This window comes from Truncatella angustata, assembly GCF_020726525.1.
Source record: "Truncatella angustata strain MPI-SDFR-AT-0073 chromosome Unknown BKA67scaffold_1, whole genome shotgun sequence".
Lineage (NCBI taxonomy): Eukaryota > Fungi > Ascomycota > Sordariomycetes > Amphisphaeriales > Sporocadaceae > Truncatella > Truncatella angustata.
In genome coordinates, this window is record NW_025763381.1 from 5334260 (window position 1) to 5361321 (window position 27062).

General features: G+C 49.4%; 1 protein-coding gene across 1 annotated transcript; it reads left to right on the forward strand.

The window, feature by feature from the left end:
* Positions 1–1346: 1346 nt before the first annotated feature.
* On the forward strand, positions 1347–26785 carry BKA67DRAFT_653690 (uncharacterized protein; the record flags this gene model as incomplete). Its single annotated transcript, XM_046106416.1, has 6 exons — positions 1347–2843; positions 2905–10885; positions 10949–15441; positions 15490–17277; positions 17341–26541; positions 26600–26785. 6 exons carry the CDS (start codon positions 1347–1349, stop codon positions 26783–26785), a joined length of 25146 nt encoding a protein of 8381 aa, XP_045964648.1.
* Between the last annotated feature and the right edge of the window lie 277 nt (positions 26786–27062).

Genomic DNA, 27062 nt, shown 5'->3' on the forward strand with positions numbered 1-27062 from the left:
CACTGGGACTTTTAATCTCAGCTATGCATTGCTCAAGCGTCAGGCATTATGTACGAGAGGGTTAGATTATGGATCTCGGCCGGAGATGCTGATTGGCACGCTTCAGCCTCAAGATCAGCTCCCGATACTGCGGGTGCCAATAGAAAGGCGATGTTGTGCTTGACGTTGCAAATTACACCCAAGAGGATCACCACGACGTCTGGTTACTTTGCATATGCCAAACCACTCGAACAATGCCCCGTTGCCACACAGACAGCTCAATCGAGGGCACAAACAGGATCGAGTCTCTCAAATTGGACATGGGCGGTACAATGCATCATCTCCACACGCCACATACGTGCAAGAATAGCAACATGCCAACCAACGATCAGCTCAACTGAGTATACCCGGTGCCGGCATGCAGATTGTTGCTTGGTTGCACCGAGATATTGAGGCAGTCTCATGAGCCACCTGCGTCAACGTACTGATTGTTCAAGCGCAAGATCCGGCTCTTCAATTAACAATATGATGGATAATCAGCTCGATGGTTGGTGGAGTCCTGGACTGTGTTACTATGCGGCAGGCACGCCTAGGCATACTCCTGACAAATGAGTCTGGCCAAACTAGTGACATAAATATCACTATTTGGACCCCCTAGATGCAAAGAACGATTGATATGACGTCTTCACTTCCGCATTAGAAGGTGGCCAGCCTCTTGTGCATTTGACGGCCACCAATGTCATCCGATGGAAGAGGCAAAGTGCAACGTATTGCCCTGATCATGATCGGCTAAGCATGGCCCGCCACATTGGTAATTACCAGCTTTCTGGAGAGTAGTGTATACAAGTGCGTGAAACAGGGACTAGGATCCACGGGCCTATATACCCCCGACTTCCTTGGGAAAAGATCGTCTTGAATTGCTGCACCCAAGAACTTCACGTCTTCTCTTCATACACTGGACGAATATTACGAATATTCACTACTCGTGCTCAAATACAGTCACAATTTCTTGCACTTTTGTTTGAAAGTCTGTAATTTACCCACTCTACCAATCTAATAGAAGTGGACGGACTTCATCCTACCAGTGAAGACAAAGCACTCCTACGACAGCAAACCGAACTATTGTGTGTCAAAAGCGTGATAACTCCGCTGAGCCCTGATAGCACACAAGAAAAACGCGTACTGTGGTCTAATCCAATCGTCGCAACAGTATTTGGACGGCCTTGAAATTTCGACAACTATACACGCTTAGTTGTACGTCTTCGCTGCTGGTTCATTGATTATAATAGCATAATAGGACTTGATTGCGGAACTTTTCTATTTACAAACATACAGGTAAGTTATACAGACATTTGATAGCGCTAATCATGTCGTCCACACAATGGAATGAGACTCCAATGGCTCAGAGCCTGGAGGAACAAGAAGTCCAAGCGATTTGGTCGCAGGCTCTTTGTCTGCCAGCGGACCAAATTGGGATGAACCAGTCATTTGTCAGCTTGGGCGGCGACTCAATCGCGGCAATTAAGGCTGCCTCTTTGGCCAGTCGAAGAGGGATACGACTGCTGGTCAAGGATTTAATGGCTACAAGGACAGTCCGACAACTCGCATTTATCGCCACGCAAGCATCAACAAAGCTGGATGACGCAAATTCTCAAGCAATTGCACCTTTTGTGTCAGAAATGAAGAGAGAGTTCGAGTTTTTGTTCCGTGATCAGCTTGCACAGAATGTCTCTTCTGATGGAGAAGAAGTTCAAATTGAAGACGCGTATCCGTGTTCTCCAACACAACAAGGCATCCTAATTTCTCAAGGGAAGACAGGAGGCGCTTACGCCATCAGTTACCTCGCAGAAGTCTCTCCTTGTACGACTGATGCCGTTGTCGACGTCAGGTGTCTGCAGCGCGCGTGGCAAATGGTGGTCAACCGTCATCCAACTTTGAGAACCATCTTCGTTGAAGGCAACACGGCTGAAAGACCAGTAGAGCAACTTGTTCTACGCAACGTGCAAGCGGCATTCCACCACCATGATGTTGCAGACGACCTTCAAGCAAAAGATTTGGTAGGCCTCGTCAGCTTCGAAAAGGCACTGGCCGAGTTTGGCCGACTGCCTCACCACATGACCGCTTTCACCAACCCTTCTGGAAAGTGCTACATTCGCTTGGAGATAAGTCATGCTATTACAGATGGCGGGTCACTTCCTCTCATGATGAATGAGTTAGCATTAAGCTACGGTGGAAAGCTACAATCAACGCCAGGTCCCTCCTACAGGAACTTTCTCAACAACATCTTTGGTCAGCCTACAGTACCTGGCTTGAACTTCTGGAATGGCTTCCTCCGAGGTGCCGAGCCAAGCCAGTTTCCATGTCTTCTTGATGGTAACCAAGCATCTGAAAGAAGGTTAAGTTCCGTAAAGGTGGACCTATCGCCTTCGGCAGACTCTATCATGACCTTTTCCAAGAAGTATGAGGTTACTCTTTTCCACATCTTCCAGGCGGCTTGGGCGATAGTTTTGCGATCGTATCTGAACCAAAGTGATGTATGTTTTGGTTATGTAACTTCAGGACGTGATGCTCCTGTGGAGTCGATCCAGTCGGCTATCGGGGCCTTTATGAGTACATTAATTTGTCGCATTTGCCTTGACGACTCGATGGATGTTGCAAAATTGCTCCGCGACATCAGAGATCGAAATACTGCAAGTCTGGACTACCAGCATATGTCGCTTGCAGATATGCAGCGCACACTAAGTTTATCGGGAAACTCATTATTCAATACCGTCATTGGATTTCAGACAGTAAATATCCCAGAGGGAGACGGCGAGCAGAATATCTTGAAGATCAATGAACTCATCACGTATGACCCAACAGAGGTACGTCTACACATTCATAAATGACTTGAATACGCCTCTTAATTAACAACTCAATATACAGTATGATATCGCTGTAATAGTCGAGACAGCTGGCAAAATACCATGCGTGCAGTTGAACTACTGGACAGACAAGTTGTCAGTAGACCAGGCAATGAATCTTAGCTCTACCTTGTCTCAAGCAATTTCCACTATCATCGCGAATCCCGAATCCAAAGTCGGCACTCTTGATCTTGTTCCACTTTCTCAGCGTCAAAAAATGACGAGTTGGAACACTGAGAGCACAAAAGTATCAGAAGAATTTATCAATACGGAATCATGTGTTCACACCATCTTTCAAGAGCAAGTATACCTACGTCCAGAGGCGACGGCTATCGTTGCGCATGATGGCCAGCTTACGTACAGTGAGCTTGATGGTATCACAACAAAACTGGCTAATCACCTGGTCACATTGGGTGTGAAACCGGAAAGTCTTGTACCTTACTGCTTTTCCAAATCTATTTGGGCACCCGTGGCAGTGCTCTCGATCTTGAAAGCCGGTGGTGCCGGTGTTCCGCTCGACCCTAACCACCCTCAAGCACGGCTCGATACCATACTCAACGATTCTGGTGCGACGATTGTGGTGACATCACCAGAGCATTTTGCATTGTTTCAGCATAGGGAAGTAGCTCTTGTCTCGTTGGAAGATGCTTTTCTGCAGAGTCTCCCAACGTCAGGCGTGGAGCCATGCGCTGAGGTACAGCCTAACAACGCTGCTTTCGTCATTTTCACCTCTGGAAGTACAGGAATCCCCAAAGGTGTTGTCATTGAACACCATTCCATGGCAACGAATGTTCAAGCTTATGGGAGAGCATTACGGATCAACGAAATGTCTCGTGTGCTGCAATTTGCTACATACACCTTTGATGCTAGCATCTTTGACATGTGTGCAGCTCTTTTACTTGGCGGCTGTGTATGCATTCCTTCCGAATACGAGAGAATGAATGACTTGCCTGGTTTCATCAATCGTCATAACTGCGACTGGATCCTGGCAACATCTACAGTCATGAGTATGATGACACCGGAGCAGGTTCCAAGCTTAAAGGTTCTTGTGCTAGGAGGAGAGCCACTTTCCCGTCAAGTGCTTGACATGTGGGCTCCATTTGCTGACGTGCATAATGCCTACGGCCCTGCAGAAGCTGCCATAATGTCAGCCTGTTCTGGCAGCTTGGTACGGGGATCTCAGCCTTCATGTATTGGTAAGGCAATCACCGGCCCTGTATGGCTGACCGATCCTTCTGACTTCAGTAAACTTGTACCTATCGGATGTATTGGAGAGATCACAGTTCAAGGCCCTGGTGTATCTCGTGGGTATCTCAATTCGCCAGAAAAAACCTCACGATCATTCTTTGACTCGCCAAGATGGCTTGATCAGTCTAACGATACTTACCGGAGGGTCTACAGAACTGGAGATTTGGCCCGCTTGAACTCTGACGGATCAATTGAGTGCCTTGGCCGCAAAGATAGTCAAGTCAAGCTTAGAGGTCAGCGCTTAGAACTTGGGGAGATTGAGTACCATATTTCAGAGCACGAGCAAGTCAAACAGGGTGTTGTTCTCAAAGGCACTCGCGGTTTTTGCAAGGAGCGTCTGGTGGGCATAGTCTCACTAAAGGAATCACCAACGACCGTAACTGAAAGCATGGAGCTTATTTCTGATAAAATGAAGCCTCGTGCCATTCAGGTCATTGCGGAACTTCGAAACATACTCAGCGCCAGCTTGCCCACGTACATGACACCAACGACGTGGGTCGTGCTGACTGAACTCCCAATGACAACCTCTGGCAAGATCTACCTCAAATCAATGCAAAATTGGGTTGACGATATGAGCCAAGATCTTTTTATCGAGGTCTCGCAATTTTCTTCCTCAGTGGAGAGATCGGATACTACTTCAGGCCAGGCAGGGAAAAGAATGTCAGACATTGAGCAGCGATTGCGACAGATATGGTCGCGAGTCCTGAATTTGCCCGCGGTCAGCATCACGCGATCGAGCACATTCCTCGCATTGGGTGGAGACTCTGTCACGGCGATGCGTGTTATGTCACTTTGCAGGGCCGAAAAGCTTGTTATCACAGTGCAAGATGTACTACGCAACCAGACCCTTGCGAGTCTTGCCAAATGTGTCAAGTCTACTGGGCCACTGACACCAAATGAGGAACTTGAAGAGATCTATGATGCTTCTGTGCCGCTGACTTCGATACAAAGCTTGTTCTTTAATGCTCTGGATGATGCGCCGAACCACTACAACCAGAGCTTCTTGCTGGGGCTTCGTCGGGCTGTTTCCGAGGAGAAGATGCGTACCGCCCTTGATACTATTGTTACCCGTCATCCGCTACTACGGGCTCATTTTCACAAATCAGAAGCCAGCGGGCTGTGGCTGCAGGAGATTCCGAAAACAAAGTCGCGGAGTATGTCCGATTTCTATAACTTCCAGCACGTCAATGTTGTGGACGAGGAACACCTTCGAAAGTCCGCTGCTGCTGCGCAGACCAAGCTGGATATCCAACACGGTCCCGTCTTCTCCGCCGTTTTATTCCTCACATCACAACAAGAGCAATACCTATACCTTGTTGCCCACCATCTTGTGATTGATCTCGTATCATGGAGAATTTTGCTCCAGGACCTCGAGGAAATTTTGCTGTTGGGATCCCCCAAAACGGACCCGGGCCTATCATATCTTCAAATTGCGAATACACGACATAACACCTTAAAAAGCTCCCCGATCGAGAATGACTCACGCCTGTCAGCAGTCGATATGAGATACTGGAAGCTGTCGAACGCCGAGAACATTGAATCTAATATCCGCCATACTGGTTTCACGCTCAACTTGGAAACCTCCAGGCTGATTCTTGGCAGCTGTAATGAAGTGTTGAGAACTGAACCCACGAACCTATTTCTAGCAGCCATAACCTGCGCATTTGCTGAAATATTCCGGGACCGAAATATGCCCACCATTTTTGTGGAGGGACATGGCAGAGATCACGAACTTCTGAAAGACATGGATGTCTCTAGCACGGTTGGATGGTTTACTACCATTTCTCCCTTCAACATCAACGTTTCAACAAACAGCATATTAAACATAGTACATACGTTGAGAGCTACGAAGGACACAATGAAAAGTGCCCGGACATCTGCGCAGTACTACCTAGATCATATTTTGACTCTGGGTTTTCGAGGTGACCTGACAATGGAAATTCTCTTCAATTACGAAGGACACTACCAACAGCTAGAACAGGAAGATGGCTTGTTCAAGATGCTTCCCATTCCAACTCCGGACTTTGGTGACACAGTGAAACGTTTGGCAATCTTTGACATCGCTGTTGTTGTCAAAGAAGGGAAAGTGGAATTTGATTTCACCTTCAATGTCAAGTCAAGCCACCAAGATCGCATTGTGTCATGGGTTAAGAAGACAGAGGCAACATTAAACGATATGGCAACTCAATTCCCGTCGTTACCACGGCAGTATTGTCTGTCGGACTTTCCCTTGCTGGGACTTGATTACCAAGGCCTCGAAGGTTTCACTGCCGATCTTGAAAGTCGGCTTTCCCATTTGCGCCCACAACACCATCCCTTCATTATCGAAGAAGCTTATCAGTGTACTGGTACACAAGAAGGTCTTCTATTAGCTCAGGGAAAACGTGCAAGCAATTACGCCGTTCACGAGATTGCTGAAGTTACGACTTCAACAGACGAACCTGTAGACGCAGGCCGACTCCGGGATGCTTGGATTCAGGTGGTTCAACGTCACCCAATATTACGGACGGTATTTGTGGACCACCCGACCAACACCGGTTATCATGCACAGGTAGTTTTAGCACATGTCATCCCTGCGGTTGACGTGCTCAGCTGTCAATCCATGGATGCTGCCATCGCGGCATGGAAGCAAACACCTGCAAGTAGCTATGCAACGTCAAGGCTGCCTCATCATATGAGTATCTGTGGAACAATTGACGGCCATGTACTTTTCAAATTTGAGTTCAGCCATAGTATTCTTGATGCGCAGTCTGTACAGATTCTTTTGAGGGACATGGCACTTGCATATGCCGGCAGCTTGGATGAGGAGCAGAGCATACCAAGATTTAGCCAAGTACTACAGCACATCCAAGAGCGAGATGAATCTGGAGATGCCGAGTATTGGAAGACGAAGCTTACAGGGGCTGAACCTTGCTGCATTCCTGACCTTTCCGAAGGTTCGGAGGAGCACAAAGTGGGAATTCACCCTCTCCAGCTAGATATTTCTCCAGATATCATCCAGTCCTTTTGCAAGACCCACGGCGTTACACCGTTTGCGATCTTGCAGGCCGCTTGGGCCATGGTTCTCAAGACCTACACATTCATGGATTGTGTCTCATTCGGCTACTTATCCTCTGGACGCAATGCTCCAATCGATGGTATCGAGGATGTTGCTGGAGCTCTTGTTAACATGCTTGTCTCACATTCAAAACTCTCGCATGAAGCAACGATATTGGAGGTTATCGCGTTAATGCAGCAAATGCTTACAGAGAATCTCACTCATCAGTACTGTCCGCTAAGTGAGATTCAGCACACTCTTGAGCTTGGCGGACAGCCCTTGTTCAATACTGTGCTGGACTTTCAGCGCACTGACGACAGTATAGATTCGTCTTCCCTAATTTCAATCAATCTTCTTGATGCCCATGACCCTACCGAGTTCAATCTTACTGTTCATTTCGAACTCAACCAACGGGCTTTATCCGGGTATGTGGCGTACTGGACGTCTGCAGTGGCCCCCGAATACGCACAGCATATCGGTGAGGCACTGACGTTGGCTCTTCGAAGTATTCTCGAAAAGCCGCAGCAGAAGATCAGTGAGGTTAACCTTGCTGGCCAACTTTCGCTTGATCGATTTGTCAAGATTAACACACCTGCTCCTGTTGCCAGGATGGAATGCCTGCACGAGATCTTTCGTCAACATGCTGCAGCAACACCGTCGGCACCTGCCGTCTTTTCCACTGAGATGTGTCTCACTTTTGGTGTTCTAGATCTCCTTTCCAACAGGCTGGGAAATTATCTGGCAGATATGGGAGTCGGACCTGAGGTCAAGGTTCCCATGTGCTTCGAGAAGTCTGCTTGGGCTATTGTGTCCATGTTCGCAGTCTGGAAGGCTGGCGGCTGCCTTGTGGCCCTGGACCCGTCGCACCCAGAATCTCGTCTTCGTGGTATTCTAGACGACATATCAGCAACGCTCATCCTTATGTCGCCTCAAACGCTTGAGAAATGTCGTAGCAGTTTGGGCAACGAAGTCCGCCCTATCATTGTTGACAGTGATAGCCTGGAGTCGATGCTAGACGACCTACCTCGAAGCTCGATCGTGAAGCCTGAGAACGCTGCTTATATAAACTTCACATCAGGGACCACGGGTAAGCCGAAGGGCGTAGTAATTGAGCACAAAGCAATAGTCAGCAATGTGGAACCACTGGCAAAGACATCGGACATCACCAATTTCACACGTGCATTACAGTTCTCTTCTTACGCCTGGGACGCTTTCTATTGCGAGACAATTATGCCTCTCTTGTCTGGAGGTTGTACATGTGTCGCAAGTGATCACGAGAGATCTCATGATATCGCTGAGTTCATGAGGCGCGCCGATGTCACATGGGCCCTGTTTACGCCATCATTTGCCAGGCTTCTTACTCCGTCAGACGTGCCTACCCTGCGCACTTTACTCCTTGGCGGCGAAGCCATGTCAGCAGATGACAAAGCCACCTGGACAAAATCCGTTGTTTTGAAGAATGCCTATGGACCATGCGAGGCTTCGATCATTGCCCTTATGCATCCAGATATTTCCTTGGCTCGCAGCGAACACAATCTGAGCCAGCGTCTAGGACAAACATTGTGGGTCGTTGATCCGACAAACTTTCATAAACTGGCGCCGGTGGGCGCTCCGGGAGAATTAGTTCTTGGTGGTCCCCCTATTGGTCGGGGCTACATCAATGAGCCGATCAAGACGGCCGAGGCTTTTGTGATAAACCCCGAGTGGTTCACCAACACTCCCATCCTGGCCGAGAGCGGCTTCACGCCTAAGTTCTACCGTACTGGCGATCTTGTAAGACTTAACACTGATGGCACAGTCGGTTTCATTGGCCGAAAGGACGAGGATCAAGTCAAGCTTCGTGGGCAACGCATGGAGCTTGGTGAGGTCGAGCAGTGTATAATGAGCAACATGCCGTCCGCCAAACAGGTCGCGGCTGCTGTTATCTCGCGGTCAGGTCAGGCAGAGCACAAGCAGCTAGTCGCTTTCGTCACTTTCTCAGGAACCGTCAACGCTTCAGGCCAATTGTCTAGCGAGCCACAGGCCTTACCAATTTCCGACGAACTCTTCAAGGCGCTCAAGACTTTGGTAAGCACTATGGCGGAACACCTTCCATCTTTCATGGTACCTTCGATGTTTGTACCTGTCAGTCGTATTCCTCTGGGTTCAACTACAAAGATCGACCGGAAGGCACTTGCCGAGATAGCCCGTCAAATTCCCTTTAATGACTTGGCACGCTATTCTCTTACAGCCTTAGCAGAGGTTCGACAGCCTAGTACACCACTCGAGACCGCTCTGCATTTACTGTTTGCAGAAGTTCTGGCTATTCCACCCTCCTCACTTTCTGTGATTGACGGCTTCTTTCAACGTGGTGGTGACTCAATGAAAGCTATCAAGCTCGTTTCAGCTGCGAGACAATCCAATGTCAGTTTCACTGTTGTAGATATCTTCAATAACCCTACAATCACAGCATTGGCCAATGTCGCCAGATATATCGACCCCAATGCTGCGAATCAGTCAACTAAGGAAGACGAGATTGTGGCCATTGAAGCCGAGAAGATTCGAACAGAGGCAGTCAGAGTTGCTTCAGAAGAACACAAGATGAAGCCGGGCCAAATTCAAGATGTGTACCCTTGCACCGAGCTTCAAGACACGATGTTGGCGCTATCTCTGAACAGTCCGGGCTCTTACATGATGCAACTTGTAACAGCTATATCTGAGGACGCAGATCTTGAAGGTTATCTGGACGCGTGGAAAGCAGTCCGTCGGAACAACGAGATTTTTCGCACACGAATCATAAACACCGGGGAGAAGCGCTATCAAGTTGTTTACAATGATAGAATGGTGATCAAGAATGTTGATTCGCTGCAGCATTATCTTGATACGGATAGGAAGAAACCAATGGGCTATGGAGATGCCCTCGCACGTTTTGCCTTGATCGGTGAAGAGGACGAGCAACAGTACTTCGTCTGCACGTTACATCATGCAATCTACGACGGTTGGTCCATGTCTCTGATTATGGACCAAGTATCCCAGGCATGCCAATGGAAACCCTTGGCCAAACCACCTCCATTCGCGGAGTATGTGCGGTATCTTGAAGGCCAAGATCGTAGTGCTGCTGAGGCCTTTTGGCTCTTTGAGCTCTCGGGTGCCTCCACCTGCGACTTTCCCCGATTGCCCAGCTCATCATATCAGGCATCTGCTGGTAAAACAACAGAGCGTATCATGTCCCTTGGGCAACAAGACAACAATATTCCACTCGCCGCCGTTGCTAAGACTGCCTGGGCTCTCCTCCTCGGATTATACTCTGGCTCAGATGATATCGTCTTTGCGACTACAAATGCCGGGAGAAATTTACCATTAGATGGACTTGCCGAAATGGTTGGGCCGACCATCACAACAATACCAGTGCGCATCCGTTTGGATCGAACCCGCAAGGTTCGCGACATTGTCGACGCTGTCCATGAGCGTTCACTCTCCTCAACTAGTTACGAGTATCTTGGTCTGCAGAATATCAGGCATATCAGCGATGATTGTAACGTAGCATGCGACTTGCGCAGCTTGTTCGTGGTCCAACCTGGTAGTCTCGATGACGTTGGCTTTACAGGTGTCTCAGGCGTCACTATTATGCCTACTGAAGCCACAGGCTTCTTCACACAACCTTTAGTGGTCGAATGTTATATGGACAAGGAACATTTGAAGCTCTGTGCAAGCTTTGACGAGAATATTCTCACTTCTCGTGAGGTTGACAGAATGCTTGCTCAGCTTGAACACTTGATACAACGACTATACTGCGACATAGACCAAGAGTTGAGCAATATCAACCTCTTATGTTCTGATGATACTCGGGATGTCTTTGCTTGGAATTCTGAGATGCCTGCCAAACTGAACGAATGTGTCCAAGATGTCATTGGAGATCGGCTTCGGGAGTTCTCGTCTGCCACGGCGATTTCATCCTGGGATGCTCAAATGACGTACCAGGAGCTTGATCATATCTCGTCCCGTTTTGCCTCTTATTTGCAAACGGAAATGGACGTGAAGTCTGGTGACCTAATCCCTCTATCATTCGAGAAGTCTATTTGGGCGGTTGTAGCCATGTTAGCTGTCGTCAGGGCTGGTGGCGCATTTGTCTTCCTCGACACTAAGATGCCGTTCAAGCGCCAAGAATTCATTATCAATTCCTCAAAGTCAAATTTCATTCTCAGCTCAGAGAAGAACCAGTTCCTATGGAATGGCTCCCAGTGGTGCGTCATTGAAGTGAGCCGGACAGTTTCCCAGAACCTGCCTTCAAGTAAGGCACCGACCGTCTGCAACAGCCCTGACAGCTTGCTGTACGCCATCTACACATCCGGAAGCACTGGTGTTCCGAAGGGATGTCTGATTGAGCATTCCGCATTCTTGAGCAGCACTGCCAGCTACACAAGGTCGCTATTGATGGATCGGAATAGTCGAGTACTTCAATTCTCTTCTTTCGCTTTCGATGTTAGTATAATGGAGTCACTTGCTGTGCTTACTGTAGGTGGCTGTATCTGCATTGCAAGTGAAGAGGCATTTGAAGCCGGCATCGCTTCTATGATTCAGGAGACCGAGTCTAACTGGGCCTCTTTGACTCCTTCCGTAGCTAGGCTCATGAACCCGGTAGATGTTCCTACTCTCAAGACGCTAGCCCTTGTTGGTGAGCCACTCAGTTCGGAAGACCTGAAAACCTGGGCTGGGAACTTGAGGCTACAAAATGGTTATGGGCCGACCGAATGTTCGATTCTTTGTGTCATCAACCCCAATCTAAGGACCGAGACAGACGCTAGCAACACTGGTTATGGTAGTGGAGGGTTGACATGGGTCGTCGACCCTAATGATCCTAATATTCTGATGCCAGTCGGGTGCCCCGGGGAGCTTCTGATGGAAGGGCCGATTCTTGCTCGTGGATACCTTGACCAGCCCGAGACTACGGCTTCCGCTTTTATTGAAGGTCTTAAATGGTCCCCAAAAGGGCGCTTCTACAAGACCGGAGATCTAGTGCGCTATAATGTGGATGGTTCCATTCACTGCCTAGGCCGCAAAGATAACCAAGTGAAGGTTCGGGGACAGAGAATTGAGCCGGGGGAAATAGAGGAGAAAATTGACGGACAATCTATTGTTGACCATTCCTGTATCGTTCTTCCGAAATCTGGTCCATACGCCAATAAGCTGGTCGGAGTCGTTGTTCTTGAGGAGTTCGTGGCGGCTGCGGCGGCTGTACCTCTGCAACTCATCGACAGAAAACATAACGGAGTCGGCACTTTGAGAGTGGTCGAAATGCGTGAGACATTGTCAGAGTTTCTACCTGTCTATATGATTCCTGAGATATGGATTTTGGTGACTGCCACTCCACTGTCTATCTCAGGCAAGACGGATCGCAAAGCAATCCGCCAATGGGTCGAGTCAATCAACGAAGAGCTTCAGCGCCAGATTGATTATCTGATAACACCAGAAAGCAGGAGAGAAATGCCCACGACAGAGGAGGAGAAGCGATTACATGCCATCGTTTGTGGTGTGCTTAATCTGGTACCTGAACAAGCAGGAGTCAACCAATCTTTCATGAGTCTTGGAGGCGACTCTATCAGCGCAATGCGACTGGTGGCTAAGTGCCGCACTGAAGGGTTTTTGATCAGTCTTAACAGGATTCTGAGTCGAGCCAGTATTTCCCAGCTCGCTCTAAGCTCAATTGAGAATACGAAGCCAGCAGTCATTCCCATGGTCGCTTCAGCTGACCTTGGGAAAGCCTTTGCACTTACACCAATTCAGCAACATTACATCAATGTACAAATGAATTTCCCAGGAACTGAACCTGGTAAAGAGTTCACAGGACGTCGCCGCTTTCACCAAAGCTTTTTCTTACGTCTGAAACGGGCTGTGGAGTCATCGATCCTGATTGATGCCCTGCGACAGATTGTACAGCGTCACTCAATGCTCAGTGCGACCTTTTCTAAGAATGATAGCGGTGTATGGGAGCAGAGAACCGCGACCGGCACCATTGCACCTGAAGTTGTCCTGGTAAATGATGCCCATACATTCGACCAAGTCCTTTCAGCCGTTGCGTCTTCCAATCATCTCGACACCAGGGACGGACCAGTGTTTAGGGCGGTTTTCTTCCGGAACAATATAGAAAGCCAGGGTCAACTCCTCTTCATGACCGCACACCACTTGGCGATTGATCTGGTATCTTGGCGTGTTGTCCTAGATGAGTTGGAGCAGTTGATTAGCTCAAAGCCGCTTTCACCCCCCGACAGTATCAGTTTCCAGACGTGGGCAGGGTTACAATCATCCTACAGCGAAGCAAGTTTAAACCCTCGGTCTGCTTTGCCGATCGAGCTTCATCCTAACGATGACTTATTTTGGGGAGTCACTGCCCCTTCGTATAATACATACGGCATGACAACTACACAGACGTTCACCCTCGATAAGGTTAACACGACCTTGTTAACAAACCAGTGCCACAAAGTGCTGCGGACGGATATTGTGGATATTTTACTGGCATCTATTTTGACTGCCTTTAGTGATATGTTCCGCGATCGCAATACCCCAACTGTCTTTGTTGAAGGCCATGGCCGGGAGCCTTGGGATGAAGCCATTGATATCGGGTCTACAGTTGGCTGGTTCACGACAGTGAGCCCTGTATCTACTCGGATTCGCGCGCACGACGAGCAGTTTCAGACGATCCGTCAGATAAAAGACATACGTCGATCTATTCCGAAGAACGGATGGGCTTATTTCGCATCGAGATTCCTCAATCCTGCTGGGCGCGAAGCCTTTCACGATGATAGCATAGCTGAAATTCTTTTCAATTTTGCTGGCCAATTCCAACAGTTTGAAAACAATGGAGGCCTGTTCGTTGATTGCGAGCACGAGCTCACGGGAGATGCATCGGAAGTCGGCCAAGACACGACTCGTCTTGCGCTCATTGAGGTATCCTCACTTATCAAAAATGGGGAGCTGCAAATGTCCTTCATTCTGAACAAACACATGCACCACATGGATCGCCTCGAGCAGTGGATCAGCTCCATACCTAACACATTGAAATCAATCCTTGAAAGCCTGTGCAACAAGGACTTGTTCACAATTCCAACTTTGAGCGACTTCCCGCTGTTACGAACAACACATCATAAGTTGGATACCCTTTTGGCAGATGTTTGCAAACGTTTCAGCGCAGCTTCTTGGACAAGTGTTGAGGACATTTTCCCCTGTACGCCGTTGCAGACCGCTATGTTGCTCAGTAGTGCTGCGAATCCAGAGCATTACCGCACGTGTGCTATCTTCAAGGTGACCAGCCCTTCAGAACTGACCGCCGACAAATTGGGTCAGGCATGGAGTAAAGTCGTCGAACACCACTCGTCCCTCAGAACCGTTTTTGTCGCCGCTCAGTCGTCTGAGGGAGCATTTGATCAGGTTGTCTTCAAGACACTCACGCCCCAGGTGCAGGTAGTCGACTTCGATAGAGCTACTGCGCTTGAAACATTGATTGAGCGATCACCTTCTCAGTGGTCGAATGGGTCTCCACATACTTTGACTGTCTGCCAGACGCACGACGGAGTATTGTGCAAATTAGAAATAAGCCATGCCTTGATGGACGGCGCTTCTATGAACTTGATTTGTGGTGATCTTGTTGCAGCTATTGAAGATAAGCTTCCCGAGGAACCCAGCCCACCATTCAGCAATTATGTCAAGTACCTCCAAGGAAAGACTTCGGACGATGCCTTGAGTTACTGGATGCAATATCTTCATGGCGCCGACCCCTGTCATATACCCGCCATCAAGCCCTTGAGTGGTTCTGGCGACTTGGTCGAATCGCCTTCTGTCGCCGTCCCAGTCTCTGATAGTCTAGGGCGATCACTCAGTGCCTTCGCTGAAGCACAGGGGATCACGCCAGCATCTGTCATTCAAGCTGCATGGGCGATGGTCCTTCGCTGTTACACACAGTCTAATGACATTACTTTCGGATATGCGGTTGTTGGCCGGGACATCCCTGTCGAGGGCATTGATAAAATTGTTGGCCCTTTTATCAATGTCCTTCCGTGTAGGTTGGACATGACCAATGTTGCACTGAGCACATTGGACTTGGCCTCGCGAGTTCAGCAAGACTTCTTCAATAGTGCACCATTCCAACAGGTCTCGCTTGCTGAGATTCAACATGACCTCAAACTCAGTGGTCGTCCTTTGTTTGACACCGTGGTCTCGATCCAGCGTTACGATGAGGCGTCGATGACCTCTTCGTCTGGAGTGCATATGGATATAGTTCATAGCAATGATCCGAATGAGGTAAGTCGTCTATCTGGTTTCTTGAGTAATAAATACTAAATCAAACAGTTCTCTGTCACCTTGAATGCTGCATATTCAGCAGGTCGGCTTGGCGCCGTTCTTCGATTCTCACCGCAAAACGGAGTTACCAACGCTCGCGCAAAGAGTATTGCGTACTCGTTCAACATGGCGCTAAGAGCCATCCTTGAGTCGCCCGAAGAACCAGTCAACAAGACGAACTTGTTCAGCACTCAGGACCAAAGCGTTGTAGAGGAATGGAACACTCATGTCCCAGCGCTCATAAATGCATGTGTGCATGACACAATTCAATTACGCGCAATCGATCAGCCTGGAGCTCCAGCTGTTAATGGTTGGGATGGCGAGCTCTCATACAGACAGTTGGACGAATATTCCACTCGCCTCGCACAACACCTTATACAACGTGGTGCTCGCTCGGGAGTCATGGTGCCTTTCTGTTTTCAAAAATCTGTTTGGGCCATTGTTTCTATCCTTGCTATCCTGAAGTCAGGAGCCGCATTTCTGCCATTAAACAAAAATGACCCACAAGAGCGCATTCGCTCGTTGATTGATGAGGCGCGGGCAACTTTCGTGCTGGCCTCCCCTGATCAAGCTAAAAAGCTAGAATCATTTATCGAGACCCTGATTGTTTCGGGTTCCTCAATTACAGACTTACCTGAACTTACTCAGTTGTCACCAAACAGTAGGCCAAGCGACCCTGCTTACGTCCTCTTCACTTCTGGTAGCACGGGTAAGCCGAAAGGTGTCGTTATTGAACATCGCGCTCTTTCCAGCAACATCGCCGAACACGCACCAGGTCTGGGATTTAATCCTGCCTCGCGCGTTCTTCAGTTCGCATCTTATACTTTCGACGCATCTATCACAGAAATACTAGCAACATTGGTCAGCGGTGGTTGCGTCTGTGTGCCTTCAGATGAAGAGAGAACCACCGATGTAGAAAGCGCGATGCGACGGCTGGGGGTCACTTTCGCTATGCTGACGCCATCGGTAGTCCAACTCCTCTCACCTGATAACTTGCCCACTCTGGAAACACTCGCCCTCGTGGGAGAAGCTGTGCCAAAGACGCTCATAAACAAGTGGTCCGAAAAGCTCAATCTGCTTGTGGGATATGGCCCAACAGAAACCGCAGTTTTTGCCTCTATCGGTCATTTAACTCCGCATGAAGACAGCGGCTTCATCGGAAAAGCTGCCGGCACAGTAACTTGGATTGTCGATCCTGAGGATCATAACTTACTAGCTCCCATCGGTTCTATAGGTGAGCTAGTACTTAGCGGGCCAACCTTGGCGCGCGAATATCTACATAACCAAACCAAAACTGCCGAGGTTTTTGTGTCGACTCCTACATGGGCACGATCACGCGCTATCAGTCGAGTGTACAAGACCGGCGACTTGGTATATTACCGAGATGATGGCGGAATCATGTATGTTGGCCGCAAGGACAGCCAGGTCAAAATTCGGGGTCAACGTGTTGAGTTGGGAGAGATTGAGCAACAAATTCTGGGCTGTTTGCCGCCGCTCTCAGAGGCTGTTGTAGCCGTACTCAAGCACAATGGAGCCTCGTCGGCACTGCGACTAATTGCTTTCATGTGCATCCCAGGCTTCAATTCTGAAACTGGTGATACTGGCCCGCTCTCACTGACACCTAGCCTCAGTGCTCTCCTGTCTGGCCTGCAGACAGCACTATTGAACAAGATCTCAGCTTACATGGTTCCCTCTCTTTACATACCCTTGGATCTTTTACCTAAGTCGGCTGCCGGGAAAGCGGACAGGAACGCCATGGTGCAAATCGCCCAATCGCTTAGCAAAGAACAGCTCGACGTATATTCTTTGAAGGATGCGGTCAAACGGCAAGTATCCACTAAAGCTGAGCGAACTATTCAGACAGTTTGGGCATCGGTTCTCGGCATCTCAGATGACTCCATTGGTGCCGATGACCACTTCTTTAAGCTGGGTGGTGACTCTCTGACGGCCATGAAGGTCGCATCACAGCTGCGAGCTCAAGGTGTTTCTCTTTCAGTCCCCGAAATTTTCACGCATCCCATACTATGCGACGTTGCCGTTCTTCTAGAGAAGAGCGCAAGCACCAGTGATGCCGATCCTGCGCAGGTGGCCTTGCCCTTTGAACTGGTAGACAACAAGCAGTCAGTGTTGCAAGCAGCCCGTGCATGCGTCAAAGCACCATCAGGAATTGTTGAGGATGCTTATCCAGCCACACCTCTTCAACAAGCGCTTTTTGCTCTGACTCTCAATAACCCCAGTGCATACGTCAATCGTATGGTCTTCAAGCTACCCGAAGACATTGACCTTGATCGCTTCAAAGCTGCTTGGAAATCAGTGTATTCCCTAACTCCAATTCTTCGAACTGCTATTATCAACACAGAGAGTTGTGGGACCTGTCAAGTGGTTTACATGACTGACATGTCGTGGACAGAAACTCACGGTGACCTGCACCATTATCTGGATATTGATGTACTGAATCACATTAGCGAAGGCCAATTACTCGCCAGATTCGGCCTTGTCCATGATTATTCTGCACACTATTTCATTTTGACAGCTCACCATGCTGTCTATGATGGCTGGTCTACTGGTCTGTTGTTTGAGATGGTTCGCGAAGCCTACGAAGGCAAGCCCATTAAGCCATTAGCACCATACACGAATTTCATTCAATACCTGAATGGTCTCGACCAAGACGAAAATTCGAGGTACTGGCAAAATCAGTTACAAGACTATGAACGGGTGGACTTTCCAGCTTTACCCTCTCCGACGTACCAAGTTAACAGTGATCGGGTGGTAGAAAGAACTACCGAGCTTACTTTGGGCTCGAGAAGCTCAGAAGTGACGTTGGCTTCATTGTTAAAAGCTGCGTGGGCATTAGTCGTCTCAAAACAAACAGGAAGCACTGACGTCGTCTTTGGATCGACGCAGAGTGGCCGAAATGCACCAGTTTCTGATATACACCGAGTTCAAGGCCCTACCATCGCAACGGTGCCAGTGCGGGTCAAGATTGATCATTCGCAGCACGTTGGCCATTATTTACACAGCGCACACGTCCAAAGTGCCAATATGATTTCGTACGAGCAAACCGGTCTTCAACGGATCAAGTCTCTTGGTCGTGGGCCAGAGGACGCCTGCGACTTCCGCAATTTGCTTGTCATTCAGACTCACAGCCAAACTAATTCAACCCAATTTAAGTGGATCACACCCATAGACAATGGCCTAGAAGGTTTCGACACTCTACCACTCACTATCGAGTGTACCATTGGTAGCGGAGGTCAAGTTGGCTTCATCGCGCATTTCGATTCACATCTACTTTCATCATTCCAGGTAGAACGCATACTAGGGCAATTTGAGTATACTGTTCAGCAGTTATCTGAGGCCTCACCTAGAATGAAACTTTCAGACATCGAATACTTCACCCCAGAGGATCATGAGCTCGTATTCAAGCAGTGGAGTACCGTTCTACCACCGATCGTGAAGGCATGTCTCCAAGACCGTGTCGAACAGAATGCTTTGGATTTTGCAGATAAGCAGGCCATCTGCTCTTGGGATGCTTCGATCACATATCAAGAGCTCGATAACTTATCGACGCGTTTGGCATATCAGCTCATCTCAGAAGGTGTGGTTCCAAGGGCGATGATACCATTTTGCTTCGAGAAGTCTGTCTGGGCGATTGTATCAATGCTGGCAATATTGAAAGTCGGGGCTGCATTTGTGCCGTTGGACCCCGAGCACCCGCAAACTCGCTTGAACGATATCATTTCGCAGACAGGAGCCAACTTGCTGTTAGCTTCCGCCTCTGCTCCTAGCCTCCAAGTCGATAAAACCTTGGTGATATCTGCTGCCACCATTGCTGGTTTCCGTCCCGCGACCGGACACCCATTGCCACCCAAAGATCCAACCGCAACGGCATATGTCATTTTCACATCTGGAAGCACAGGCCGTCCAAAGGGCGTCATGGCACCTCATCAGTCTATATGTTCTAGCGCACCAATGCTCGATTTGGCTGCTGTTGGAATTGACAAGACTTCTAGGGTGTTCCAATTCCCTTCGTATGTCTTCGATGCGGCTATCTTCAACATCTTCGGTGCATTGTCAGCTGGAGCAACATTATGTGTACCATCGGATGAAGACAGACTAGGACCTAATCTTGCACGTTCGATGCGAGACATGCAGGTCACATGGTCTGTAATGACAGCAACGCTCATCCGCCTTTTCAACCCGGAAGACGTTCCCACATTGAGAACTATGAAGCTTGGTGGTGATGCAGTCTTTCAAGAGGACGTAGACCGTTGGGCCGCTAAAGTTCAATTGATTCAAGGCTATGGACCAGCTGAGGCGTCAGTCTTTGTTACATGGAGAGAGATTAAACCGGATAGCGCCCCTAACAACGTCGGTCATCCCTCAAGGGCTCGTTTATGGATAGTTGATCCGGACAACCACGATGTACTTATGCCCGTGGGTCTTGCTGGAGAGATGCTCATTGAGGGACCGATCCTTGCCTCGGGTTATTTGAACGATGATGTCAAAACGGCAAGTGCTTTCATCACCGACCCAGCCTGGTGTCGCGGTCAGCAGAGGAGATTCTACAAGACCGGCGACCTTGTTCGTTACGCTGACGATGGATCTTTCTTGTTCATTGGTCGTAAGGATGCCCAAGTTAAACTGAATGGCCAAAGAGTGGAACTCGCTGAGATAGAAAATCATTTATTCTCGGTGCTACCAGAGAATCAGTTGGCAGTTTTTCTTCCAGGCTCTGGTTCATTCAAGTCCTCCCTTACGGCTATCGTGGCGTCTGACATCTCAGCCTCCGGAAACCTCGAGTTTATCAAAGAAGGAACTTTGCGAGACAATATTACTCAAACAGTCGCAGAAGTACGAGATGCTTTGCCCTTACGTATTCCAAGGTACATGATTCCTCGCCACTGGATCGCTGTCAACAAGCTTCCGCTCAATTCCTCCGGCAAGATCGACAGAAAGACGATCCAGCGGTGGCTTGAGGAGCTGGCTCCAGACACCGCAAGAGCTCAGAGCTTGCAGTTGAAGCACGACGTCACGGATACTGAACCCGCCACTGATACTGAGAGTACACTTCAGAAGGCTCTTGGTAGGGTTCTCAACATGTCGCCTAAGAGCATCCCTTTCAATAGATCGTTCATGGCCCTCGGTGGTGACTCAATCACTGGCATGCAGCTTGTCTCAAGACTTCAGGCATGTAATGTCGTGCTTAGTGTTCGTCAGCTTTTAGAAAGCAAAACCATCAGAGAGCTGGCTGCATCTGCTCAGATCAGAACTCAGAAGGTTGAGATGATTCAGGAAACCATTGAAACCGCGTTCGAACTATCCCCTATTCAGAAGATGTTTATAGACACGATCTGTCCGACGTCGTCACGATCGAGACGATTCAATCAGAGTTTCCTGCTTCAAATCACTCGCTTCATAAGCGAAGAAAGATTGGCTTCAGCCTTCGGCTATGTTACTGAACGGCATTCAATGCTGCGTGCTCGCTACACGCAAAGTCCCGATGGTCATTGGACTCAGCGCATTTTGCCCGTAACAGCAGAGTCTTGCCGATTTTCTATTCACCACAACGATGATCTTTCACGGGTGATGGCTGAAAGCCAGAACAATCTCGATATCATCGATGGCCCTGTGTTTGCTGCTGACTTATGCATTAATGAAGACGGGTCACAAGTATTGTTCTTGGCGGCCCACCATATGGCTGTTGACCTCGTATCATGGCGCATTATATTGAATGACCTAGAGGAATACCTCACAAGTACAGCCGCGGTGTCTCAGGAACGGCCATTGCCTTTCCAGACATGGCTATCATTACAGCTTGCAAAGGCCCAGAAGATACAGCCAGAGACGGCGCTGCCCTTCGACTTACCAAAAGCAGACTTAACCTACTGGAATGTGCCGAACGACTCCAACACGTTCGGAAATATCGTTGAAAACGAGTTTGAACTAGATGCTCAAAGCACCGCGTCCCTGCTCAATGAATGCAGCACAGCACTTGGTACGGACACTGTCGACATCCTGATGGGCTCTTTGATTCATGCTTTCGCACAAACGTTCCAGGACCGCAATCTCCCGAATATATTCACCGAGGGCCATGGCCGCGAGTCCTGGGATGATTCCATTGATGTGTCCTCCACGGTCGGGTGGTTTACAACCATGTATCCAGTCCACATCAATGCAGATATGGACGAGCATGTCACTCGTTTTATCAGAAAAGTGAAAGACCGTCGCAGACAGGTTCCCATGAACGGCTGGCAGTACTTTGTCAGCCGTTTCTTGACTGACCAGGGGAAGCGACACTTCGCGCGCGATGGTCCTGTTGAAGTCATCCTCAATTTCGCTGGGCAGTACCAGCAATTGGAACGATCGGATGCACTCTTCCAGCTCGTACCGCGTGACGATTATGGTGCCGAAACCTGCGATATTAGTCCAGACATGCAACGCTCTTCAATCATAGAGATCTCATCCGGTATCAGTAACGGCTGCTTGAAGGTCACGTTCATGTCCCCAAATACCATGAGACGACTGGACCAGATGCAACAGTGGTCCGATAACACCAAACAGTCATTGACCGCCGCAATCAACAGACTGCAAGGCTTAGTCAGGGAGTTCACCGTCAGCGACTTCCCATTACTGTCTCTTACAGATGATGAGTTCGAAAGCTTTGTCCATGACTCTTTACCGAAGCAGAGAATTACGGATATGCGGGTCGTGGAAGACATGTACCCCGCTACGGCTCTGCAGGAAGCTTTGATGATGTCTCGAAGCATCGACTCTGATTTGTACGCAGTGCGCGTCGTTTACAGGGTTTCCGAGCCGGATGGTCGACCGGTGAATCTAGATCGGCTACAAGCTGCGTGGGGAGCGGTCATGGACCGGCACCAGACTCTGCGTACTGTATTCGTTGACACTGTATCAGAGCGAAGTGCGCTTACTCAAGTCGTCCTTAAGACACTACCGCAGACGACAGTCAAAATTGCCAGCGACACCGATTCTGATGCAATCCGAACGCTAGAAAGACCGAACGCGTTCGCACCAGGCGCTACATGGGAGATTGCTGGTCCTTGCCAGCTGACAATATGCCATGTCATTTCCACCGGTAACGTTTACTGCAAGATCGATGTCAATCATGCTGTCACGGACGGCGCATCTAGCGGTATTCTCGTCCGAGATCTTGGTCTTGCGTATCAGGGCCTCCTTCCCACTGAAAGTGGTCCGCTATACAGCAGTTTTGTCTCTCATCTTCTCAGCAGTGACAAGCAAGCCAGTCTGGAATACTGGGGCAAATATTTGGTTGGTCTCGAACCATGCATGGTCAATAATGGGTTGCCAACCAGCGAGAAGAAAGAACTCCACGATTTGGAATTCACAATTCCCAACCCTGCAAAATTACGGGCCTTCTCGGCTTCTAATTCCGTTACTCTCGCCAATCTGTTCCAAGCCGCTTGGGCTATGGTACTTCGGAACTTCGCCAATACTGACCAAGTATGCTTCGGCTATCTGAATGCAGGCCGTGATGCCCCAGTTGAAGGGATTCGTGATGCAATCGGACTTTTCATCAGCATGCTCGTCAGCCGGGTTGACTTCACTGAGGATCTTGACGCGCACAGCCTCATGAAAAACGTCCAGACCGACTATGTCAACGCATTGGACTACCAGAACTGCTCCTTAGCTGATATGCAGAAGATGGCTGGGCATACACTTTTCAATAGTATTATGTCCTATCAGACTATATCAGAAAACAACGACGTCCAGACTGGTCTCGAGTTCGAACAAATCAACGCCCATGATCCTACAGAGTATGCGCTGAGCATTAGCGTCGCGGTAGCTGATACGTCGATTCATGCCACCCTCAGTTACTACACGGATATCGTCTCAGACTTCCAGGCAAACGGTATCGCCACAAGCTTTGAAAAGGCCATTGATGGCCTCGCTGGTTCTCCCCCCCAAACTCCTGCCCGGCACATTCCCGTATTGGGGGACCGCGATATCGAGAACATCAAGAGGTGGAATGCGAATTACCCCAAGACCGTTTCGCGATGCGTGCACCACATGATCGAGGACCAGGTTAACGCCGACCCCGAGGCACTCGCTGTTTGCTCTACTGACACCAACTGGACTTACAGCGAACTCAACGAATTTGCCAATCGATTAGCCCATCGTCTAGCGATCCTTGGAGTCCGTCCTGGATCGAAAATCCCATACTGTTACGATGCTTCACCGTGGGCCATTGTCGTCATGCTTGCCATTCTCAAAGCTGGTGGAGCATGCGTGGCGTTGGATCCTAAACACCCACTAGATCGTCTGCACGGTATACTTGAAGATGTCGATGCTGACATTGTCATTGCTGCTCCCCACCACGCGTCAAAATTCCTGCCTGTGGCAGCTGTAATGGCACTTGGTCCTGATGAGCTAAAGCGCTTGAGCACCACCCTTCGACAGAAGACAAAGGCGCTCCCCGAGACGCACAGTGAAGATGTTGCGTTTGTCAATTTCACCTCTGGCAGTACTGGCAAGCCAAAAGGCATACTCCTACAACATCAAGCTATCTGTACAAGCAGTTCGTTCTATGGTGCCGCAATGGGTTATGGCCCTGGCTCCCGGGTTGTACAGTTCTCATCTTATACTTTTGATCTCAGTCTAAGTGACATATTCTTCTCGCTTATGCGTGGGGGCGCTGTTTGCGTGCCCACAGAATATGAAAAGCACAACGATCTCTCCGGGTTCATTAACCGTCTTGATGTCAATACGGCTGATTTGACGCCCTCTGTCCTAGAGGCGATGCTCCAACCAGAGGCAGTTCCCGGACTGAAGACAATTTGTCTTGGTGGTGAAGCCGTCAAGCAGGATAATCTTTCAGCCTGGGCTGATAAAGTAGCCCTGCACAACTATTACGGCCCTTCCGAATGTTCCGTTGCATGCGTTGGTCGATCGAATCTCGCACACACGGATCAAGCATCTGACATTGGTGTTGGTTGCGGAGCTTTGACATGGGTCGTGGAGGCTGATAACCCTTATAAGCTCGCTCCTCTAGGAACTGTTGGTGAGTTGGTGCTCGAAGGCCCGATTTTGGCTCAGGGCTACCTCAAACTTCCGGAGAAGACGGCAGAGGCGTTCATTTGCGATGTCACATGGCCCGGCTTCACTGAACCCAGGCGTTTGTATAAGACAGGTGATTTGGTGCGGTATACACAAAACGGCAGCCTTGAGTATCTCGGCCGCAAAGATACTCAAGTCAAAATTCGTGGCCAGCGTGTCGAAATTGGCGAGATCGAACATCATGCCATCCTTCACTCCTCCATCCATGGTCAGATCGCGGTCGAGGCAGTCACGATACCAGGACGAGTTGGACTTATTCTGGCCGCTTTTGTCGCTATTGGCTCTCAGATCGATGTCTGCACAGACACAGCACTTCCTAAGGACCTGGGAACTGTGCTTCGCAATTTGCAAGCCTCTTTGACAGCGTCACTTCCAGGTTACATGGTACCTTCGCTGTTTATCCCTCTCCGTGAGCTTCCACTGAGTACAGCCGGTAAACGAGACCGTCGTGCTTTGCGACAATTTGCTGCCGCGCTCTCCGATGACCAGCTCCGCACCTTCTCCCTTGCGGACGATTCCATCGGCAAGCGGGAGCCTTCTACATCTATTGAGAAGCGTCTACGATCCATCTGGTCCAAGGTTCTCCACGTCAAGGAAACAGATATCGGTGTTGACGAGAGCTTTTTCCGACTGGGTGGTGATTCAATTGCAGCTATGCGGCTTGCGGCGGCTTCAACGAAGGGTGGCGTTCAGGTTTCCGTACTGGACATTATGACGCAGAAGACAATATCTAAACTTGCAGCTCTGGCTGAGAGGCAGGTGGATGAGGCTTACGCCACCCAGAGTGTCACGAGTTCGTCTGGAAACGGAAGTGAAGAACACGAGAAGATTTCCACCCATGGCGGTACCCCCGCACGCCTGGATGTTGATCCTAGCGAGGTTGAGACCATTTACCCATGCATAAATTCGCAGAGGGATCTGCTGCAAGCATCGAAGGCCAGCCCCGAGTCTGGGTACTACCATATATCGCAAGTCTTCGAGGTGCTCCCGCGGCGCAAAGGATCCGGATCGGTAAATGCACAGCAATTCCATGATGCTTGGCAGCAGGTTGTGAATCGACACCCTATCCTCCGGACTGCTTTCCACGATACACTGGGACAAGTTGTCTTCAAGACACATAAAGCCGAAGTCACGTACCTGGAGCTCCAGAGCTCAGAAGATTTGACAAGCCACAGTCTTCCGCTGCCTCTAGACAAGCTTATCCCCTTGCACCGGCTCACAGTGGCGAAGACATCAATGGGTGGAGTGATCAGCCGTCTGGACATGCACCACGCCCTCACCGATGGCTACTCCTTGATGACAATTTTCGAGGAGCTCGCACGGGCTTATAATGGTGCACTACCAGCTGGGCCCGGTCCTTCTATGCAGTCTTACATGACACAATTAGAGGCGCTGGACCGGAAAGCCGCGTTTTCATACTGGAAAAACATGCTAAACGATGCCATCAACATCTATCAGTTCCCGCAAAAGACAACGGTGGGCAAGGTGGTCAGAAGAAACGTGCGTGAACTGCATACGCAGGTCCGAAACACTAAATTCTCCAACTTCTGCTTGGCGAATGAGTCGACAATGCCCTCCCTAGTTTATGCAGCGTGGAGTTTGGTTCTGCGAGCCCTCTGTGGCGGCGAAGATGAAGACGTTGTTTTCGCCTACCTCACGAGTGCGAGAACGATAATCCCATCCGAGACATTGGGCTTCCTCGTCAACACGGTGCTCCATCGCGGTTTACAGGATGTCAACTTGCCAATAGCAGCATTGCTCCGACATACCCATGATACGGTGCTGAGCGCACTGCCACATTCTCACGTCACGCCATCAGAGCTTGGTGTGAGTGTCAGTTCCTTGATCAATGTCCGCAAGTTTGATGACGACACCATGGCGGCTCTCGATGCCGACGAGAACGGCAGCGCAGGTGATGAGGATGGCCTCACATTCAGAGCATTACCGTCCCCGGATCCCATGGCTGTAAGTACCCGTGTTCCCTGACATGCAATTGTTCCGGTATGCTAATATTACTTTGCAGTATGACATTGTGGTTGCGGTTTCTGAGATAGGCGACAGTACACTGGACCTCACGCTGTCTTACTGGGATTCGGTGGTCGAGGAAGAGGATGCGCAGCGGGCGCTGGATTGCCTGAGTAGTGTGCTGAGCACAATGGGCCACGATGGCAATATGACTTGTGCTGAAGTTATTCGCACTTTGAGCTAGGGATGGATGTACGGACACGTTGTGCGATGCGATACTTCCATTTGTTGTGTGTTTAGGGACATGGCGTAATTTTTGGTATGCACAATTCTGGGATGCTTTTCAAAGGGGGCGGTTCTGTTTTCCTGGTAGAGGGAGTCAAGGAATTTCTTGGTGCAGTAATAAATGAGCGCATTTTGAATATGACTATGGTAACTCTACATTGCACATGTATTGCACTGCGCACGCACGACCGTGACGATGAGAAGGTGCACAAATATGTGCGGTAATGGTAGCCTGC